The sequence below is a fragment of the Tiliqua scincoides genome, chromosome 4 (genome assembly GCF_035046505.1).
Source record: "Tiliqua scincoides isolate rTilSci1 chromosome 4, rTilSci1.hap2, whole genome shotgun sequence".
In the NCBI taxonomy this organism is placed as follows: Eukaryota; Metazoa; Chordata; class Lepidosauria; order Squamata; family Scincidae; genus Tiliqua; species Tiliqua scincoides.
In genome coordinates, this window is record NC_089824.1 from 11,427,973 (window position 1) to 11,445,039 (window position 17,067).

Sequence of the window (17,067 nt, forward strand, 5' to 3'; positions counted from 1 at the left end):
CCAGGTATTTAAAGAGTTTCCCTGCCTTCTTAGGGTACATCTGGACAGTGACCTTGGCATATATGTTTTTAATGTTTTTAATTTGTTTTATATGTTGTTAGCCGCCCTGGGTCCCTTTTTGGGAGAAGGGCGGGATAAAAATAAAGTTTTATTACTATTATTATTTATATATGATGAAACCGTTGAGCCAATTAGTCCAATTTTTGTCAATTTTTCTTTGCCTAACAGTTTCAACATGTCGCACGGGATCACCCACTTTAGGGGTAGGCTCTGGCTCAATGTGTAAAAGGCTAAACATGTCTATAAAGTCACCTCGCCATATCTTCTCCTTAACTGCCAAGGCAAGGTGCGAACCCAAAGGGATGGCTATAGTGCCATATGAAATCTTAGGCTTTTCCTTCTCCTCTATAAGGCCCAGAGAATCAAGCCCCCAATCCACATCTTGCTGTTCAAAATCAGGCTCACACATAGCTGGGTACTGCAAATAAGGTGGGAGGGGCCCTCCCTACCTTGGGTCTAGCCTTGGTGTATGGATATGCCCAGCCTAATGCCCAAGGGTCCTGTGGATAGCTAGGACCATGCCAGAAAGTAGGGGGCCCCCAAGGGGACCAGGGTTGCTCCGGGACAGCCCAGCCAGAAGGCCAGCTTTGGCCCTCCCGCTCATCCCAAACTAGTTCCACGTTCTGGTCAAAGTCAAACACTGGCTCACCTTGCCCCCCGCTGCCTCTATATGCCTGCGGTCTTGGTTTCTTAAGTGGGCTGCCTGCCTCAACTTCAGGGGAGCTGTCCTCTTGTGGGTCACCCTCAGCAGTGACCAGCGCACCAGCTGAGGTGGCGATGTGCTTAGGGTGGAGAGAGGCACCCATCATTGCGCCTTTATTTTTTCTGGTGGACCTGTGAGGACCAGGGGCCAGACTGGAACTCGAGCCCCCATCGCCCTGACCAGCTTTTCTGAGTGCTTTTTCTTTTTGTCTGGCTTCGTAACGGGCCATAAAGGCACGAAACTCTGCCATCTGATCCTACTCGTCTGAGGAAGAAGGGGAGGATGGGGGCGGCTACACTGAAATAGGCCTTCTGGCGGCCTTACTGCCTGACTTCTGTGTCTTTTTAACTATGTCTTTTTACCCATGAGCGCTGGAGGAGCTCTCTCATCCCACCCCCCTTTTGGCTAGCCAGCCAATTAGCTGGCAGCAACTCCCTGTTGCCAGCTGAAGGGGGAAAGTCCGGCAATACCTGCTATCGGGCCAGGGAGGTGCGCTAGCAGCCTTAACTGATGGTATAGATCTTGTGTTCTACAAAGGCATTTCAAACACGGTTTCAAGCGTTGCTCATTGACAGCCTCTCCTACTACTCATTGACAGCCTCTCATTGGCAGAGGCTCATTGACAGCCTCTACTACTACTCTGAACTTGTGTTTCTAACATAAGAACATAAGAGCAGCCCTGCTGGATCAGGCCAAAGGCCCATCTAGTCCAGCTTCCTCTGTCTCCCAGTGACCCACAAAATACCTCAGGGAGCACAACAGACAACAAGAGACCTGCATCCTGGTGCCATCCCTTGCACCTGGAATTCTGAGGTTGTCCACTTCTAAAATCAGGAGGTTGCACTTTACACATCATGGCTTGTAGCCTGTGAAAGGCTTTCCTCCAGAAATTTGTCCAATCCCCATTTAAAAGCATCTAGGCCAGATGCTATCACTACATCCAGTGGCAAGGAGTTCCACAGACCAATTACATGCCGAGTAACCAACTTGGCTATCATAGTCCAATCCTATTGTCGTCGCCCGTCCCCTCCCCCCCGCCAATGCAGGAAAGCCAAAATGACTGCCAGTGCATCCTGGGGGGGGGGGCAGTTGCAGAAGTCTCCTCTGGGTAAGGGAACAATTGTTACCCATGGGTAAGACTCCGTGGCACGGAAGGTGTAGTCAGATATGTGCTAGCTAAATAGCTGGCAGCAGACCTGATTTGCCCATCTCCTGCCCTGTTACTATCTTGTTTATACTCCCCCAATCTGTTCCACCCTTCCGCCATTCCCTCCATCTTAGCCGGATCACTGGGTGACTCCAGTTCCACTGGCACCAGTGGGCAGGCGCCAACCTTCCCACTGATTAGTGTGCTGCCAGAGCAGCTTTTATGACTGGCGCTGAACAGCTTTACTGTAGTCAGCGCCAGTGGAAGCGGAGCACTGCTAGTAGGCGATAAGTATAGGATTGGACCATCAGTGTATTTATTGATGGCTTTGTTTTCCATTGCAGAGGCACAGTAAAACATTATACGTTAGAATTAAAGTATAACATCTTGTATCAGTTAATTGTAAAATATTCAGCTTAAACATGGGAATGCAACATTGGCAGAATATTCCTATGAAACTAAGCAGGAAAGGGCCAACTTCACAGAGAACCTTAACATTCTCTTCCAACCCTGGCTGCTTAATTAGTAAAAGGTCCAGTTTTAGGGGTGAACATTGTGAGCCTGACATCTTTAAGCGTATAATGGATCGTTCTGAACCAAGGCACTAGATGAAGTGACACAATCCTTTGCTGGTTGCTAATCTATTTTTAATTTTGAGACACAGTTGATTGACTTCAACAAGAGGTTGCTTTGATCCTAAGTAAATGAAAGAAAGCAACCGAGACAATTCAATTTAATAGAGTGATACAATATTAGTGTAATAAGCAAATGCTTCCATAAGTATGGGAAACAAGAGATAAACCTCTATGGCAGCGCTCCTCAGTTTACCAGAACTGTCAACAGGAATATTAACAATGGGAGACACTTTCCTGAAAAAACAGTCTGCAAGTGTGAGCTGCAGAAGAGTGGAGTGTTTTAGGTTCTGCCGCATTCTGTACAGCCTTATTTTAAGATGGCAAGAATGAGGAGGGGCATTTTTGTGGTCTTTGGCTGTGGTTGGTGGCAGTGGCGTCACTACAGTTTGTGTCACCCGGTACAGAAGGCCAGCATGTCACCCCCATGATTGACCTTCTCCTATGTAGTGGGTGGGGCAATTCCCCAGGCAATGGGTGTTTTGATGTACCATTGCCCCGCCCTGCTGGGTCTTTGGCTATACATTTTGATAGAATAGACATATTTCGATGCCGTCTGTTTCACTGCATTCGGCATGAAATTACACATCGATTGATATATAACATGATGGAGTTATTCAAAAATACCAAGATTTTAAACATTTTGCCCAATAGTGCAAATTACCTGGTGCGGCCCACAGCCCCCTAGTGACACCACTGGCTGGTGAAGCATGAAATTGAGGGCATCAGACTCATCATTAACAACAGCAGGTCTCCCAATTGGCCACTGTCTGGATGCCAACGTTCCACCCCCCTTCATTCAATTCTTCAAATAATGTTCCCAGAATAATTACCTGTGCCGACCAGCCAAATGCCTGGATGCAGCATTGGCAGGGTGGCACAGCCTCCCCACCAGCATACAGCCTCCTCTCCAGGTGCTACAAGCATGCTTGACTGCACGTTTACAACACCTTCAGCCAGCTCATCGGCTGCTGCACTGGTTAATAGTGCAGTTAGGATTGCTCTCCAAGGGAGGTGCCACAGCTGCTCTTTGGGGATTCTGGTGAGCTATAACTCCCCTTGCACATCAGTCCATAAAATCCTGAAACAGAAAGTCAGTGGCAAGCCAGCTACATTCTGCCAGAAGGTAGGCTCAGTTCTCCATCAGCTACCCCATGACCTTGCTCAATGCATCTCCAAAGACATGGACATTTATGAGACCAGCAATGTAATGTTCCCCCTTGTGAGCCCTCATTACCTTCTGACTGTATTCAACTTAATCACAAATGCTCCGTTTCCTTTGCTCCTCCAACACAGCTAATACCTATATTGATATTTTCATAAGGTACTACTACGGTTTCCATTTCAGGGATCATTTCCCTTTCTGCTTTGATCCTGCAAAGATTTGTGCAGGGCGCATGAAATCAGACCGTTATTCTGCGACATTTATAATCCTGCCACAAATGCAGACGATGGGTGTTACATTTTCACATTTGGGAGATTGAGACTCATTTGCAGGATGTGTCAAACGTCCGCACAGCACATAGATTAGAGCTGCTCTGAATAGTGCACTCAAAGCAGGTCAGTTTTACATTCTATCCACGACAACAGTGACCTTGAGTGAAGAAAAGACTGTAGTGTCGTGCCAGTAGATGGCTTGAAATACAGCCTGGATTTACAGAGCATGTCCTAGACTCACAGGGTGTCCACATGGTGTAAAAATGCAGATTTGATGAACTGGTAAGAATTATTCATCAAATCCAATCTTTGATATAATGTAAAATCTGAATTTTATATTGCATAATCACATGGGGGAATGACACCTGGAACTTAAGAACACCCTGTGATAAGTCCTCATTTCTGGAGGGTTCCAAAAGTGGGGGCTTGTACCCTTCCTGGTTTCCAGCCAGAAATTCCTTTGTGAGATGACTGGTTGCTGAGACAATGGAAGGGCTCATTCTGGGGAGGAAGAGAAGAAGTAACCCTCATTTGTCTTTAATGGGACTTACTCTCAGGCAATTGTGGATAGGATTGCATCATAAATCCACTACCTAAGAGGATCAGGAACTACTTTGGTCACTGTGGGTGGCCACCTTGAGCTATAGTTTGTAAGAAGGATATTTTGTCTTCTACAACAGCAGACAGAAAGGTAGTAGTAGTAGTAGTAGTAGTAGTAGTAGTAGTAGTAGTAGTAGTAGTAAGATTGCTTGATTGATTTGATTTGTATTCTGCCTTTCTCCCTGAAGGGCACCCAAGGTATCTCTCTTCCTAGGACCACCTTCTCATTCCCAAGTGTCTACTGTTCAGGAAACAGAGGCAGAGGACATATAAGGAGGAAGGGCCATACAACAGCAATAGTAGAAAAGAGTCTATAATGAGTTACTCTACAGGTTTTCAAACAAGCCATACATGGAGGTGCCAGGAATTAAACCTAGGACCTTCTTCATGCAAAGCAGGTGCTTGTCTGCTGAATGATGCTCCCACCCCCATTCACTCCTGAATGTTGAATCACAGGAACCAAGAGTCCTAGAGCAATTTACTATCCATCAGCTTTCATGGACTACTAGAGTCCTATACATTTCAATTACCCCTTCTGACCAGGGTAGGCTTTATTTTCTGCTGCTTGTCCCAGCTGAATCATTTATTTTTATTTATTTTTCACATTTTTATACTGCCCTTCCTCCAAGGAGCTCAGGGCTGTGTACACAGCTGCTCCCCTCCTGTTGTCCTCACAACAACCCTGTGAGGTTGGTGAGGTCGAGAAAGTGACTGGCCCAAGGTCACCCAGGAAGCTTCGTGGCTGAGGGGGGATTCGAACCTGGATCTGCCAGGTCTAAGTCCACCTCCCAAACCACTAAACCACCCTGACTCTCCATTGCCCACCATTTTGTCATTTGGACAGAGCTTTTATTGCAGGAAGGGCTGCTTTAATTTTTTTTTTAAAAAATAACTGCCATTCTTCAGATTTCAACCCTTTTCTTTAGCAGCAAAATTCCGTGCATCCCACTGTGTTCAATGGAGCTTGTTCCCAGAAATTATATAGGATAGCAACCTAAATCTCTAGAAATCAAACCTTGGGGGTTGGGGGGAGGGGGTGATAGGCAAATGCATTTTATTGATATTATATGTGTAAATGCACACGTGTGGACCCAAAATGCCAGTATCTTGTTTCCCTTCAATCGTCTCCACACAAATATGCAGACAATCAAATCTAGAACGTGTTTGTTGCACCTTATTATTCTTTAATAAGTGTATTCAGAATGATGCTAGAACATTTACAGTAAGTGTTCTTAAATTTAAATAAATTCAGCTGTTATAATCAGTTTACTAACAGCTCATTATACCAAAGATGGTAAAACAAACTATGATCAATTATGCAAGATGCTACTGCCTTAATATCTTGCAGATTGCAGACTGTGAAAATAAGTGTTTGAGAGCTTAAAGCCTAACAAATGAATTCTCACATAAGCATTTGGGCATCAAATCCTTCAGTCCACAAAAACCATATGCTATTGTAGCTAACCCCATTTGATTATCCTTTTTCCTTTGTCCCCTTTAAAGCTGGGATTCCCAAGGTGTTCATTGTGACACCTTAGGGCAGTGGTTCCCAAACTTTTTCACTGGTAGCTCCCTTGATTTACCATGGCTCCCCATTAGGGCTACAATCCATTATGCATTGCATAGGGTGGTGGGTTTTTTGCAAGGATTCCACGGCTCCCCTGGCTGGTTTCCACAGCTCCCAGGGAGCTACAGCTCACAGTTTGGGAACCACAGCCTTAAAGACACAGGCACATCCACTTCCTGTTCTTCTGGGTGGTGCCATCTTGAATCTCATGAAATATTGTGAGATTTTGGCACTGCCGTCTTGGATCTTGTGAGATTTTGTGAGATCCAAGATGGTGAGCACTGGCCGAACTGAGAAGAAGATGCTGCAGGGGCACCATGATCGGGGTAAGTTTGGGAACCACTGCCTTAAGGGAACCACAAAGTAGGTGGCATAAGATGGGCTCAGCTGAGTCAGACTGGACCCTCCACTATAACGGCTGGCCTTAACATTTAGGCACTGCCAGCTACTTTGTGTATTGCTCCTCTTCTCTGTCTGAACAATAACAAATGACTTATTTGTGTCTGATTGCAGCCCTCTGTCACTATCTCCTGTGTTTGGTTGTCGCTGTGCTGTCTGCAAAGTACTGCAAAGCAGGAAGCACTACCAGGAAATGGGTTAGAGGGCCGATATGTGAATACAGGAAGTGGATGTGACTGTGTCTTTAAGGTGCCACAAAAACCTTTGTCATTTTTGCCGGTACCCGCTAACATGCCACCTCCTCTGGAAGTGTTTGGGAGTTGCAGTTCTGTCTAATTTGATTTGAAAACTTTTTTTAAGAGGAAAGTTCACAGGATCTCTCTTGCTTTTAGTTACTAGGTGAAGAAAGATTTCAAGACATTGAAAAAATTAAAACCATTGGCAGCACGTACATGGCTGTATCGGGATTATCTCCTGAAAAACAGGTAAGAGAGCTTATGATGCTGATTCATAAGGGAGGGAGAAGAGTGTATTAGGTAGCCATGCCTCATGTCAACAGACTCTCTATCCGCATCACCTGGGCATCCAGAGCCAGACCGCTGTAGATACCAGGCATTGGGGTAAACATAGAGGAGCATTGGTCAGGTAGGACACTGACCGAGGGCACATGCCCATCAGAGAGTTCATCTAGCTGGGACATACGTTAAACCCTCAGTACCAGTGGCCATGGTAATGCCTTTTATTAACATCTTTTATATATATTTTTAGTTGCTTTTTACAGGCCCGATTCCTCTAAGAACTGCTGTTTTATGCTCTTTTATTCTGACTCTTCTGACTACTGTTTTTATGGGTTCTGCTAATGTGTTTTTTAATATGTTTTTATCTGTTTGTGAAATTATGTTTTAATCTGTTTTATATGTTAGCCGCCCTGGGTCCCTTTTTGGGAGAAGGGCGGGATAAAAATAAAGTTTTATTATTATTATTATTATTATTATTATTATTATTATTATTATTATTATTATTATTTTATGCCACCCAGGAGCAGGCAGGATAGGTGTGCCTTGGAGACCCAATGCAGGACTTTGCCCAAGGCCTCCCAACACCCTGGCATCAGCAGGGAGACGCACATACAGGCATATAGGAAGAGAATGAAATTGTGCCCACTGGTCAATCCCTGCCCTGATACATGTTAATTTGTGTGTGGGCGCATGTGCATTGTGTAAGTGCACATTGCCAGATGCCTGAGAAACACCAAGAAATGCCAAACACTAGTTTGTCCTGTTTTTATAATACCCTCATTCATCTTGCCGGAGAAAGTCAGGTAGGGTATATCCAAAACAAGCTAGATAGGCTTTTATTATCTTTCCTAGGGCACAGTCCTAACCAGGTCTACTCAGAAGTAAATCCTATTTTGTTCAGTGGGGCTTACTCTTAGGAAAGTGTGGTTAGCATTGCAGCCTTGGTCATTTAATTATTGTGCCCTGTCCCTCTCTGCTTTTGAAAAACTCAGTTTACATGAGGATCCCAGACAAACTCATGTAGGCAGTGATCAGGCTAAGACCTTTTGGCTCTAACGATACAACAATATAGCACTTCCTCAGACTATTTTCTTTTTCTTCTGTGGTGGTTCTTATGTTCACACACAAGTCCTTCATATTTCAAAGCAGGGTATTTTGCACCATAAACAGAAGAGGCCTACCTAGCCAGTAATATGATCAGTCTTCAAGTTGGGGCTCCAGTGGGGTGCGGAGGTAGAACCCTCTTTGATGAAGGATCACTGCTCTCTTGTCATATAATAGTTTGATTCTCTTTAATTTATTCCCCAGCAATGTGAAGACAAATGGGGCCATTTGTGTGCCCTGGCAGATTTCTCCATTGCCCTGAATGAAAGCATTCAAGAGATCAACAAGCATTCGTTTAACAACTTTGAACTCCGCATTGGTAGGTACAAGCTGAATATACTAAAACTGGTCACCCAAATACAGCCATATATCCCTTATGGAATCTCTCTCTCTCCATAGTAAATCGTAATAAAATTCTCCAATAAATAACAGCTTTATTACATGTCAACCATATGTTGATAGGCATATATGAATTAGCATTAAAGTGATGTAAATCTCTAACATATGCTGGCATTTTTTTTCCAAATTCTAGATGATATAAGAAACCCAACCTACATTTCATGCATACCTTGGTTCCTTCCAGCGGAGTCGCCGGGAGGTGCGGGGGGGCGGCAGTGCAGGCCTCACCAGGTGACATGGACAGGGGAGTGACACCACTACTGCCCAAATTTTTCTTAAATCTTGGTACTTTTGAATTACATCGCACAAATGATGGTATTTTGTTACATCATTTGATGTGCGATTTCATGCAGGTTTCATGCAGAATGCATTGAAACAAACCACGTTGAAATATGTCTATTAAAAGTTATTGCCAAAAAAAAACCATCACCATGCCCACCGCCTGAGGCATTGCCCTGCCCATTGCATGGGAGGAGGTCCATTATGGGGGTGACATGCTGGCCTCCTGAACCAGGTGATGCAAACCCTAGAGATGCCACTGGTTCCTTCTCACATATGTAGACCATTGCATCTTTCCAGTTAACCCGTGTAAATCCCTCTCCCATTTACCTTTGCATATCACTTCCTTCTTTCCCTCTCTGCCTAAGTGGAGAAGTGGCAAAGCTTCCAGCAGTAGTCACTTGCAGTGCAACTGGTGTTATAGTCAAGTAGCTGCAGCAATGGCCGCACTGCAATTGATCCTGATGAGTGCCTCATGTTCACAGTCTCCCTGTGTGCCTCTCCAAATTCACTGGCCTCCGAGAGATATAAGCATGTCACTCAACAATGGTGGTCTGTGCAGGAACTAGCATGCCACAGCTCTTCCCCTCTCCCTCTGCCCAGCTGGAGGAGTGGCAGGGCTTTCAGGATAAGCTGCAGAAGAGCTGAACTATGACTGTTCTTGGAAAGCACCTGCTCTTGAGCCTCCCCTTCACTGTCTCCAAGGGTCGCCCCACATCTTGTTTTCTTTCTTTTGAACTGACTCATTCATAGCAACTCATGCTTCACTCATTCTTTAAGCTTGCAAATCTCAGGCCCCAGAAGACCTATGTAGATACTGCACCCAGTGGCATAGCTAGAGGGAGTGCAAAGCACTAATTTTTGCAGGAAGGCTCACTGCAGCATGCAAGGGGCCCCTCTCCCCTTTGGAGCCATTCCAGGCAGGGGTAGCAAAATGGAGATGAAAGCCTGACTCCAAAAGGGAGAGGGAGGGTCACTTGCACACTATAGTAAGGCTCCCTGCAAAACTTAGTGCTTTGCACCCCCCCAGCTATGTCACTGATTGCATCTCTATGACACCTTCACTGTCCCCTTCACACATCTGGTGAGGTAGGCTCTCCTTGTCTTTATTGTGCCACAAGACGTTTTGCAGGCTGTTGCTGTAGAGGACGAACACGATGGCTCTTCTAGAAGTCTCTTCTCTCTTTTCCTTCTAGGTATCAGCCACGGCTCTGTCGTCGCGGGCGTTATTGGTGCTAAGAAGCCCCAGTACGACATCTGGGGCAAAACTGTTAACTTAGCTAGCCGAATGGACAGCACCGGGATTAGTGGCAGAATGCAAGTGCCTGAGGAAACGTATCTCATTCTGAAGGACCGCGGATTTGCCTTCGACTACCGAGGGGAGATCTACGTGAAGGGCATCAGTGAGCAGGAAGGAAAAATCAAAACCTATTTTCTTCTGGGAAGAGTACAACCGAACCCTTTGATCTTGCAACCCAGGAAACTGACTGGGCAGTACTCCTTAGCTGCTGTCGTATTAGGGCTTGTACAGTCTCTTAACAGGCAAAAACAGAAGCAAATTCTGAATGAGAACAATAACTCCGGGATCATCAAGGGCCACTACAACCGGCGGACTTTGCTATCCTCCGGTGGGCCAGAATCAGCAGCCCAGGCAGAGGGTGCCGACAAAACTGAGTTGCCATAAACCTGCATCTTTCTTTGTGTTTCATTCCTTTTTTTAATTTCTTTTATATATAATATATAAATAAAAATATGGTTTAATTTTTTTTAGAATCAGTTGCTGTTCCTTCATTCCGCCTGCACTACACATACCCCCCTCTCCACAGAGGGTCATGGGTTATGGTGCCAATTGACAGGCATCAAGAAACTTTGGTGGGATGAGATGAGATGTGGGAGGGCCCATTCTGTTAGTGGCCAGTCTTTTTCACGGAAGTCAAGTTTAAAACAATTTTGTGGAATGTGCAACAATCAATCTAGAGATCTGTAGGATGCCAGGGACCTTGAATAATCGAGTCTAGCAGCAGGTGTGGCACAGTGGCTCGGACACTGAGCTGCCAATCAGGACTTTTTCCCATTCCATGAACTCATTCAGTGGCCTTAAGGAAGATTCAGTGGGAATTATAAGACTTAAGGCCCAATCCTATGCTTCCCCAGTGCACAGGAAGACAGGGGCACTGAAATGGCCATGGCTGTATTCTATGGGGCCGGAAAAGCTCTGGGAGTGCCTTACAACACTTTTTATGACACCCAGAGCAGGTGCTAAGGCTAGAGAGCAAGGAGTAAGCCCGATAAGATTGGGCTGCCTGCCACCTTAGGATCATAAAAATGACATCAAGATAATACTGCACAGTCAAAAACTGGTCTACAAATGCCAGGGATATTACTATTATCTGACTGTGCATGACCAGGGCAGCTTTAGGCAGAAGGAGCTATTGGTCTAGCCTCCTGTACTGCAACACCACACAGATAATGGACAGACATGAATACTGCTGCTAATCAAGCCAACTGGACCAGGTGATCTAAGAAGCCAGTGGGGGCTTGGATAGTCCTATTTCTGTTAGTCCTATAGTCCTATTTCTATTTCTTGGGTAGTCCTGTTTCTGTACAGTGAATGAGAGCTTGGCTCCTCAGTCTGGGCAACTTGTCACTAGAGGCATAGCCTCTACTACCTTGCCATGAGCTGCTACCTTCTGGATCTTGACTGGGTACCTTTCTTATGAGGAAAGGCTATGGCGTTTGGGCCTCTTCAGCCTAGAAAAGAGGCGCCTGAGGGGGGACACGATTGAGACATACAAAATTATGCAGGGGATGGACAGAGTGGATAGGGAGATGCTCTTTACACTCTCACATAACACCAGAACCAGGGGACAGCCACTAAAATTGAGTGTTGGGAGAGTTAGAACAGACAAGAGAAAATATTTCTTTACTCAGCATGTAGTTTGTCTGTGGAACTCCTCGCCACAGTATGTGGTGATGGCATCTGGCCTAGATGCCTATAAAAAGGGATTGGACAAGTTTCTGGAGGAAAAATCCATTACGGGTTACAAGCCATAATGAGTATGTGCAACCTCTGGATTTTAGAAATGGACTACTAGGGTCGCCCAGAAAGTAATGCACCACATTTTTTTTCTCAGCCTACAGTAATGGTACGAATGCGAAACTTTAGTTATACATTATTTGAATTTTCAGGAGTGCGCACATAAATTTTTGGTTTCTTCAGACAGATAGCGTAGCTGCAGCAGTGTTTCGAAATGGCGTCTGTAAGTTATGTACGTTACAAGCAGCGTGTCGTCATTGAACTTCTCACTGCAGAGAAAGAAACTGTGGGAACATTCACAAACGTTTGTGTACAGTTTATGGAGAATCTGCAGTCAACAGAAGTACGGTTAGTCACTGGGCACAGAGGCCATTAGAAGGCGGTTCGGCAGAGCTCCAAGATTTGCAGCGTTCGGGCCGGCCATCCACGGCTGTCACACCTGACAAGACACAACTTGCTGATGTGCTCATTCACGAGGACCGACACATAACGACTAGGCAATTGGCGCTGAAGCTGTCAATCAGCAAAGGAAGTGTGGATGCAATCATCCATGCCCTTGATTACTCAAAAGTGTGTGCACAATGGGTTCCGCGCTGTCTTACGGTGGACCACAAATCTCTCAGAAAAAACATTTCTTCTGAGTTGATGAAACGTTTTGAAGATGAGGGGGAAGCGTTCTTGTCCAGGATTGTGACAGGTGATGAAACCTGGGTTCACCATTTTGAGCCCGAAACAAAACGACAGTCAATGGAGTGGCGTCATCCTCAATCTCCACAGAAGAAAAAATTCAAAGCAACTGCTTCTGCCGGTAAGGTCATGATCACTGTGTTTTGGGACTGTGAGGGCGTCATACTCATTGATGTGATGCCAAGAGGCAGCACCATTAATTCTGAAGCTTATGTGAAGACATTAACCAAACTCAAGAAGCGCTTCCAGCGACTTCGGCGCCATAACAACCCAGGTGAATGTTTGATTCAACATGATAACACTCAGCCTCACACAAGTTTGAGGACTTCGGAACACATCACTAAACAGGGTTGGACTGCGTTACCCCATCCACCCTACAGCCCTGACCTAGCTCCCTCAGACTTCCACTTGTTTGGGCCATTAAAGGATGCCAATCGCGGAAGACGTTTTGAGGATGACGAAGAGGTGATTCGCACAGTGCAGAAATGGCTTCATGACCAGAACAAGGAGTGGTACCGACAGGGCATACATGCCCTTGTGTCTCGCTGGAGGAAGGCCATAGAACTGGACGGAGATTACGTGGAAAAATAGGGAGTGTAGAAGAAACATCATTCTTTCTTGTGTGTAAGTTTCATTGTGTTCAATAAATAATTGTTGAAGAAAAAAAATGTGGTGCATTACTTTCTGGGCAACCAAGGGAGGGCACCAGGCTGCAGTTCTCTAGCTGTCTTGTGTGCTCCCTGAGGCATTTGGTGGGCCACTATGAGATACAAGAAGCTGGACTAGATGGGCCTATGGTCTGATCTAGTGGGGCTGTTCTTATGTTCTTAAACTACAATTCCCAGGAGGCCTTGCAGGTCTCGTTATCTGGTGTGCTCCCTGGGGCATTTGGTGGGCCGCTGTGAGATACGGGAAGCTGGACTAGATGGGCCTATGGCCTGATCCAGTGGGGCTGTTCTTATGTTCTTAACTACAATTCCCAGGAAGCCTTGCAGGTCTCTTGTTATCTGGTGTGCTCCCTGGGGCATTTGGTGGGCCGCTGTGAGATACAGGAAGCTGGACTAGATGGGCCTATGGCCTGATCCAGTGGGGCTGTTCTTATGTTCTTATGACCCTCTGCTTGACCTTGGCTGCACACCTGCCTCTGTTCCCTCTATTCATTGCTCTGTACTTTGGCTTCTACTTGACCTGGACCAAGTACTTGCCACTGATCCCTCTAAGACACCACTTATGGGCCTGATCCTGCAGAGCCCCAGCTACCAACTGGGGCATTTGGTGGGCCGCTGTGAGATACGGGAAGCTGGACTAGATGGGCCTATGGCCTGATCCAGTGGGGCTGTTCTTATGTTCTTATGTAACTGGTCCAGGTAGAATTTCCTGTGCACTGCAGGGTGGTATCCTTTAAGCCAGTGTTTCTCAACATTTGTCCTCCACAGTACCACTTTTCGTGGTCCACCTATTTGAACTACCACCAGAAGTTACTAGTGGTGACATCATTGTCAGTTATTGCTGGGTTGGGAGCCCAGATGTGACATGACAAACACCAGTAAGAGACTCAGGGTGGCCGGAGGGACCGTTTTGAGCATGGAAAAGCATGCTTTGAAGCGCTGCCCGCTGAGCTGAGTCTCCTACTAGTGATTCGTTGTGTCCTATTCCTAAACTCGCTGTTGGGTAACAAGAGTCCAGGGGTCCTGCAAGTACACCAGACACCACCTCAAGTACCACTGGTGGTTCCCTTACCACTACTTGAGAAACACTGCTATAAGCTGTGGATTTAACCTTTTTGGATGCCCAGCAAGTGTTGTACTGCTGAGCTAAAGCCATTCCCCAGTACCCCTCCATACTTGGTGTACCTTATCCAGTCTGCTGAGCCAGGGATCAGATACCACTGCAATGAGGCACAGGGAAGCAGAAAGGTGGGCTTGGCCATGCTATAAGCAGGCTCCATCTGTCCTCCAGCTTAAGAATATAAGAGCATAAGAAGAGCCCCCCTGGATCAGGCCAAAAGCCCATTTAGTCCAGCTTCCTGTATCTTACAGTGGCCCACCAGATGCCTCAGGGAGATGCCTCAGGGAGCTTCCAGCACTACAAAAGACTTTGCCTATGTTGTATGTGGCCATCCTACAGCTTACAGCAGATTCACACAATTATTAGGAAAATTGGTGCAGTACTTGAAAACCCTGTTTAGGTTAGTATCCAGCCAGGGACTGGGTACGTCTTCAGCTTTGCACACCACTTCCGTTATGATGGCGAGGGTTCATAGTGATATTCCAAAAGCTGAATTCAAGGTCATGTGGTCCAAATGTTCATATTTACCAGAGATATGCTCAGTTTTCGGTTACCTCAGAAAAATCAGTCCCCATTTTGTCCCAGTTATTGCCTTTTGGGGCTGCCTTGCTACAACACTTAGGGCGCAATCCTAACCCCTTACATCAGTGCTTTCCAGCACTGGCATAGCGGTGCCAGGGGGTGTGTACTGCATCCTGCAGTTGGGTGTCACTCACGGAGACCTCCTCATAGTAAGTGAATGTTTATTCCCTGACCTCAGAGCTGCATAACCCTTATGTCAGTGCTGGAAAGCGCTGACATAAGGGGTTAGGATTGCGCCCTAAGGGTGCAATAAGGGGTTAGGATTGCACCCTTTGAGCGCAATCTAACATTGCCGTACCTTGAGGAGGCCTCCATGACTGCCCCCCAACTGCAGGATGAAGCACATACCCCACTGGCACAGCTATTCCAGTACCAGAAAGTTGGTTAGGATTGCGTCCTTAGTGTCTGTTCCTAGAGTTGTCATTCTTCAGGGTTCAGTCCCTTCACCCAGAAGTTTAAATGAAAGGTGGACGCATCTTATAGCTGGTGCACATGAACATTAAAGGGTATATGCAGAGCCCAGTCTGCCATTTCACATCCTGCAGAAACTGAGGAACATTTTGAGCTGTTGCTAACCTATTGTAGGACAATTTGCCTTTTCTAAATGCTTCTTTAACCAGAAAAAAATGCATCTCACTCTTGGTTTTGTATCAGGGCAGAGCATTCAATTGCAGAGTTAACAAATCCAGCATTCTGGAAAATGTATAATGATTGCAAATCTGAAGAGGCTGGGCCTCTCAAAGTGAACCTTTATAATGAAAATCAGGGTGCTATCAAACACATCCATGCCTTTTTTATATTAAATGCTGGAAATTATTTATATGCTTGGCAGCAAGCACATTCCACTAGCTCAGGAGTCTCCAAACCCTGGCCCGGGGGCCAGATGCGGCCTGTGGCGAGCCTCTATTCAGCCTGCAGCCAGCCTCTTGTCCCCTGAAAGCCTCTGGCCCACTTGGCCAAACATGACTAGAACTGTGCTCTGGTTGCGTCTGGAGGGTTGTGTCTGGTTTGAAGGACCAGAGAGGTTGAATAAATGAGCCTATTCATTCATTTATTCACTCATCTAAGTTCCATCTCAGATTTATTTATATACATTTTATATTTAAATTTTTTTTCCGGTCCTCAACACCTGCCAGATATTTGATGCAGCCCTCTGGCCAAAACGTTTGGAGACCCCAGCACTAGCTCATCATGTGTCAGGAACCAGAAAGTGCAATTTCCTGATTACTGCCATGTGTCCAAGTGGTAAGGCGGCCTTTAGGCAGGGAAAGACTTGGGCATTGCAATCCTAACATGCGCTGAACGGGGAGGCCGGTAGGCCTGCCCTGTATCCAGCTTGAGTTTGGGTCTAAAAGCAGCTCAGTATTGGGCAAAGGGAATCGCTTCCCCTTACTCCAGGGAGAGCCACTGCAGCGCCAATGGATCTACTTGGATCTGTGCCACCTAAAGAGGTGGCACAGATCTGGGCAGCCCAGAGCTGCCCTGGGCTGCCCGGGAATGGGGTCTGAATCCAGCACAAGTGCCAGATCGTGGCCCTGCTCTCCCGTTGCACACCCACAGTAACCAAACTCGGCCAGTGCAGAACCACCTCCGTCTCTCGTAACAGAGGCCAGATACATGAGCCAGCCCAGCTGGCATTCAAGGAGGCGCAAATGTGCTTCATGGCACATTTGCGACTCCCCCAGGCCAGTGCAAGGGCCAGCAGCCTTGCACTGGCCCAGCACAATCTTAGGATGACACTTGTAAGACTCGTAAGAACCAAGGAGATGCAATGTAGAGGTCATGAACATTCTGCTATTTCATTATTTCCTGTAATTGTTAGAAGTAATGTTAAGGGTCATTATAATATTTGACAATATCCTATTTAGGGCCAAGCTAGACATTCAAATGCACTATGGAATCCATCCTTGGAGGGGGAGGGGGGGACACAGAACCAAAGGATAGAATTCCACAATGCTTTTTTTTAAAAATGCTGTATGGGGACCAAACTCACTTGGACCACAACACAAAGGGAAGGATGGCGAATTTTCCCATCTTGCCATTTCCACACTGAAAATCCATCATCTCCAAAGCTTGCTCCGTATTTGGCCTGATTGTGTAACAGCTTTGGAAGCAAACAAAGCTTTCG

At 46.2% G+C, this 17,067-nt stretch overlaps 1 protein-coding gene across 1 annotated transcript in view; it reads left to right on the plus strand.

Moving 5' to 3' along the window:
- ADCY8 (adenylate cyclase 8) overlaps positions 1–10,529 on the plus strand; it is a 132,494-nt gene extending 121,965 nt beyond the window's left edge. Inside the window, exons 16-18 of the mRNA XM_066623677.1 lie at positions 6,938–7,030; positions 8,372–8,486; positions 10,042–10,529. Of these exons, the coding sequence (XP_066479774.1) occupies positions 6,938–7,030; positions 8,372–8,486; positions 10,042–10,529 (696 nt within the window). The remainder of the gene's footprint in view (positions 1–6,937; positions 7,031–8,371; positions 8,487–10,041) is intronic.
- The last annotated feature ends 6,538 nt before the right edge of the window (positions 10,530–17,067 follow it).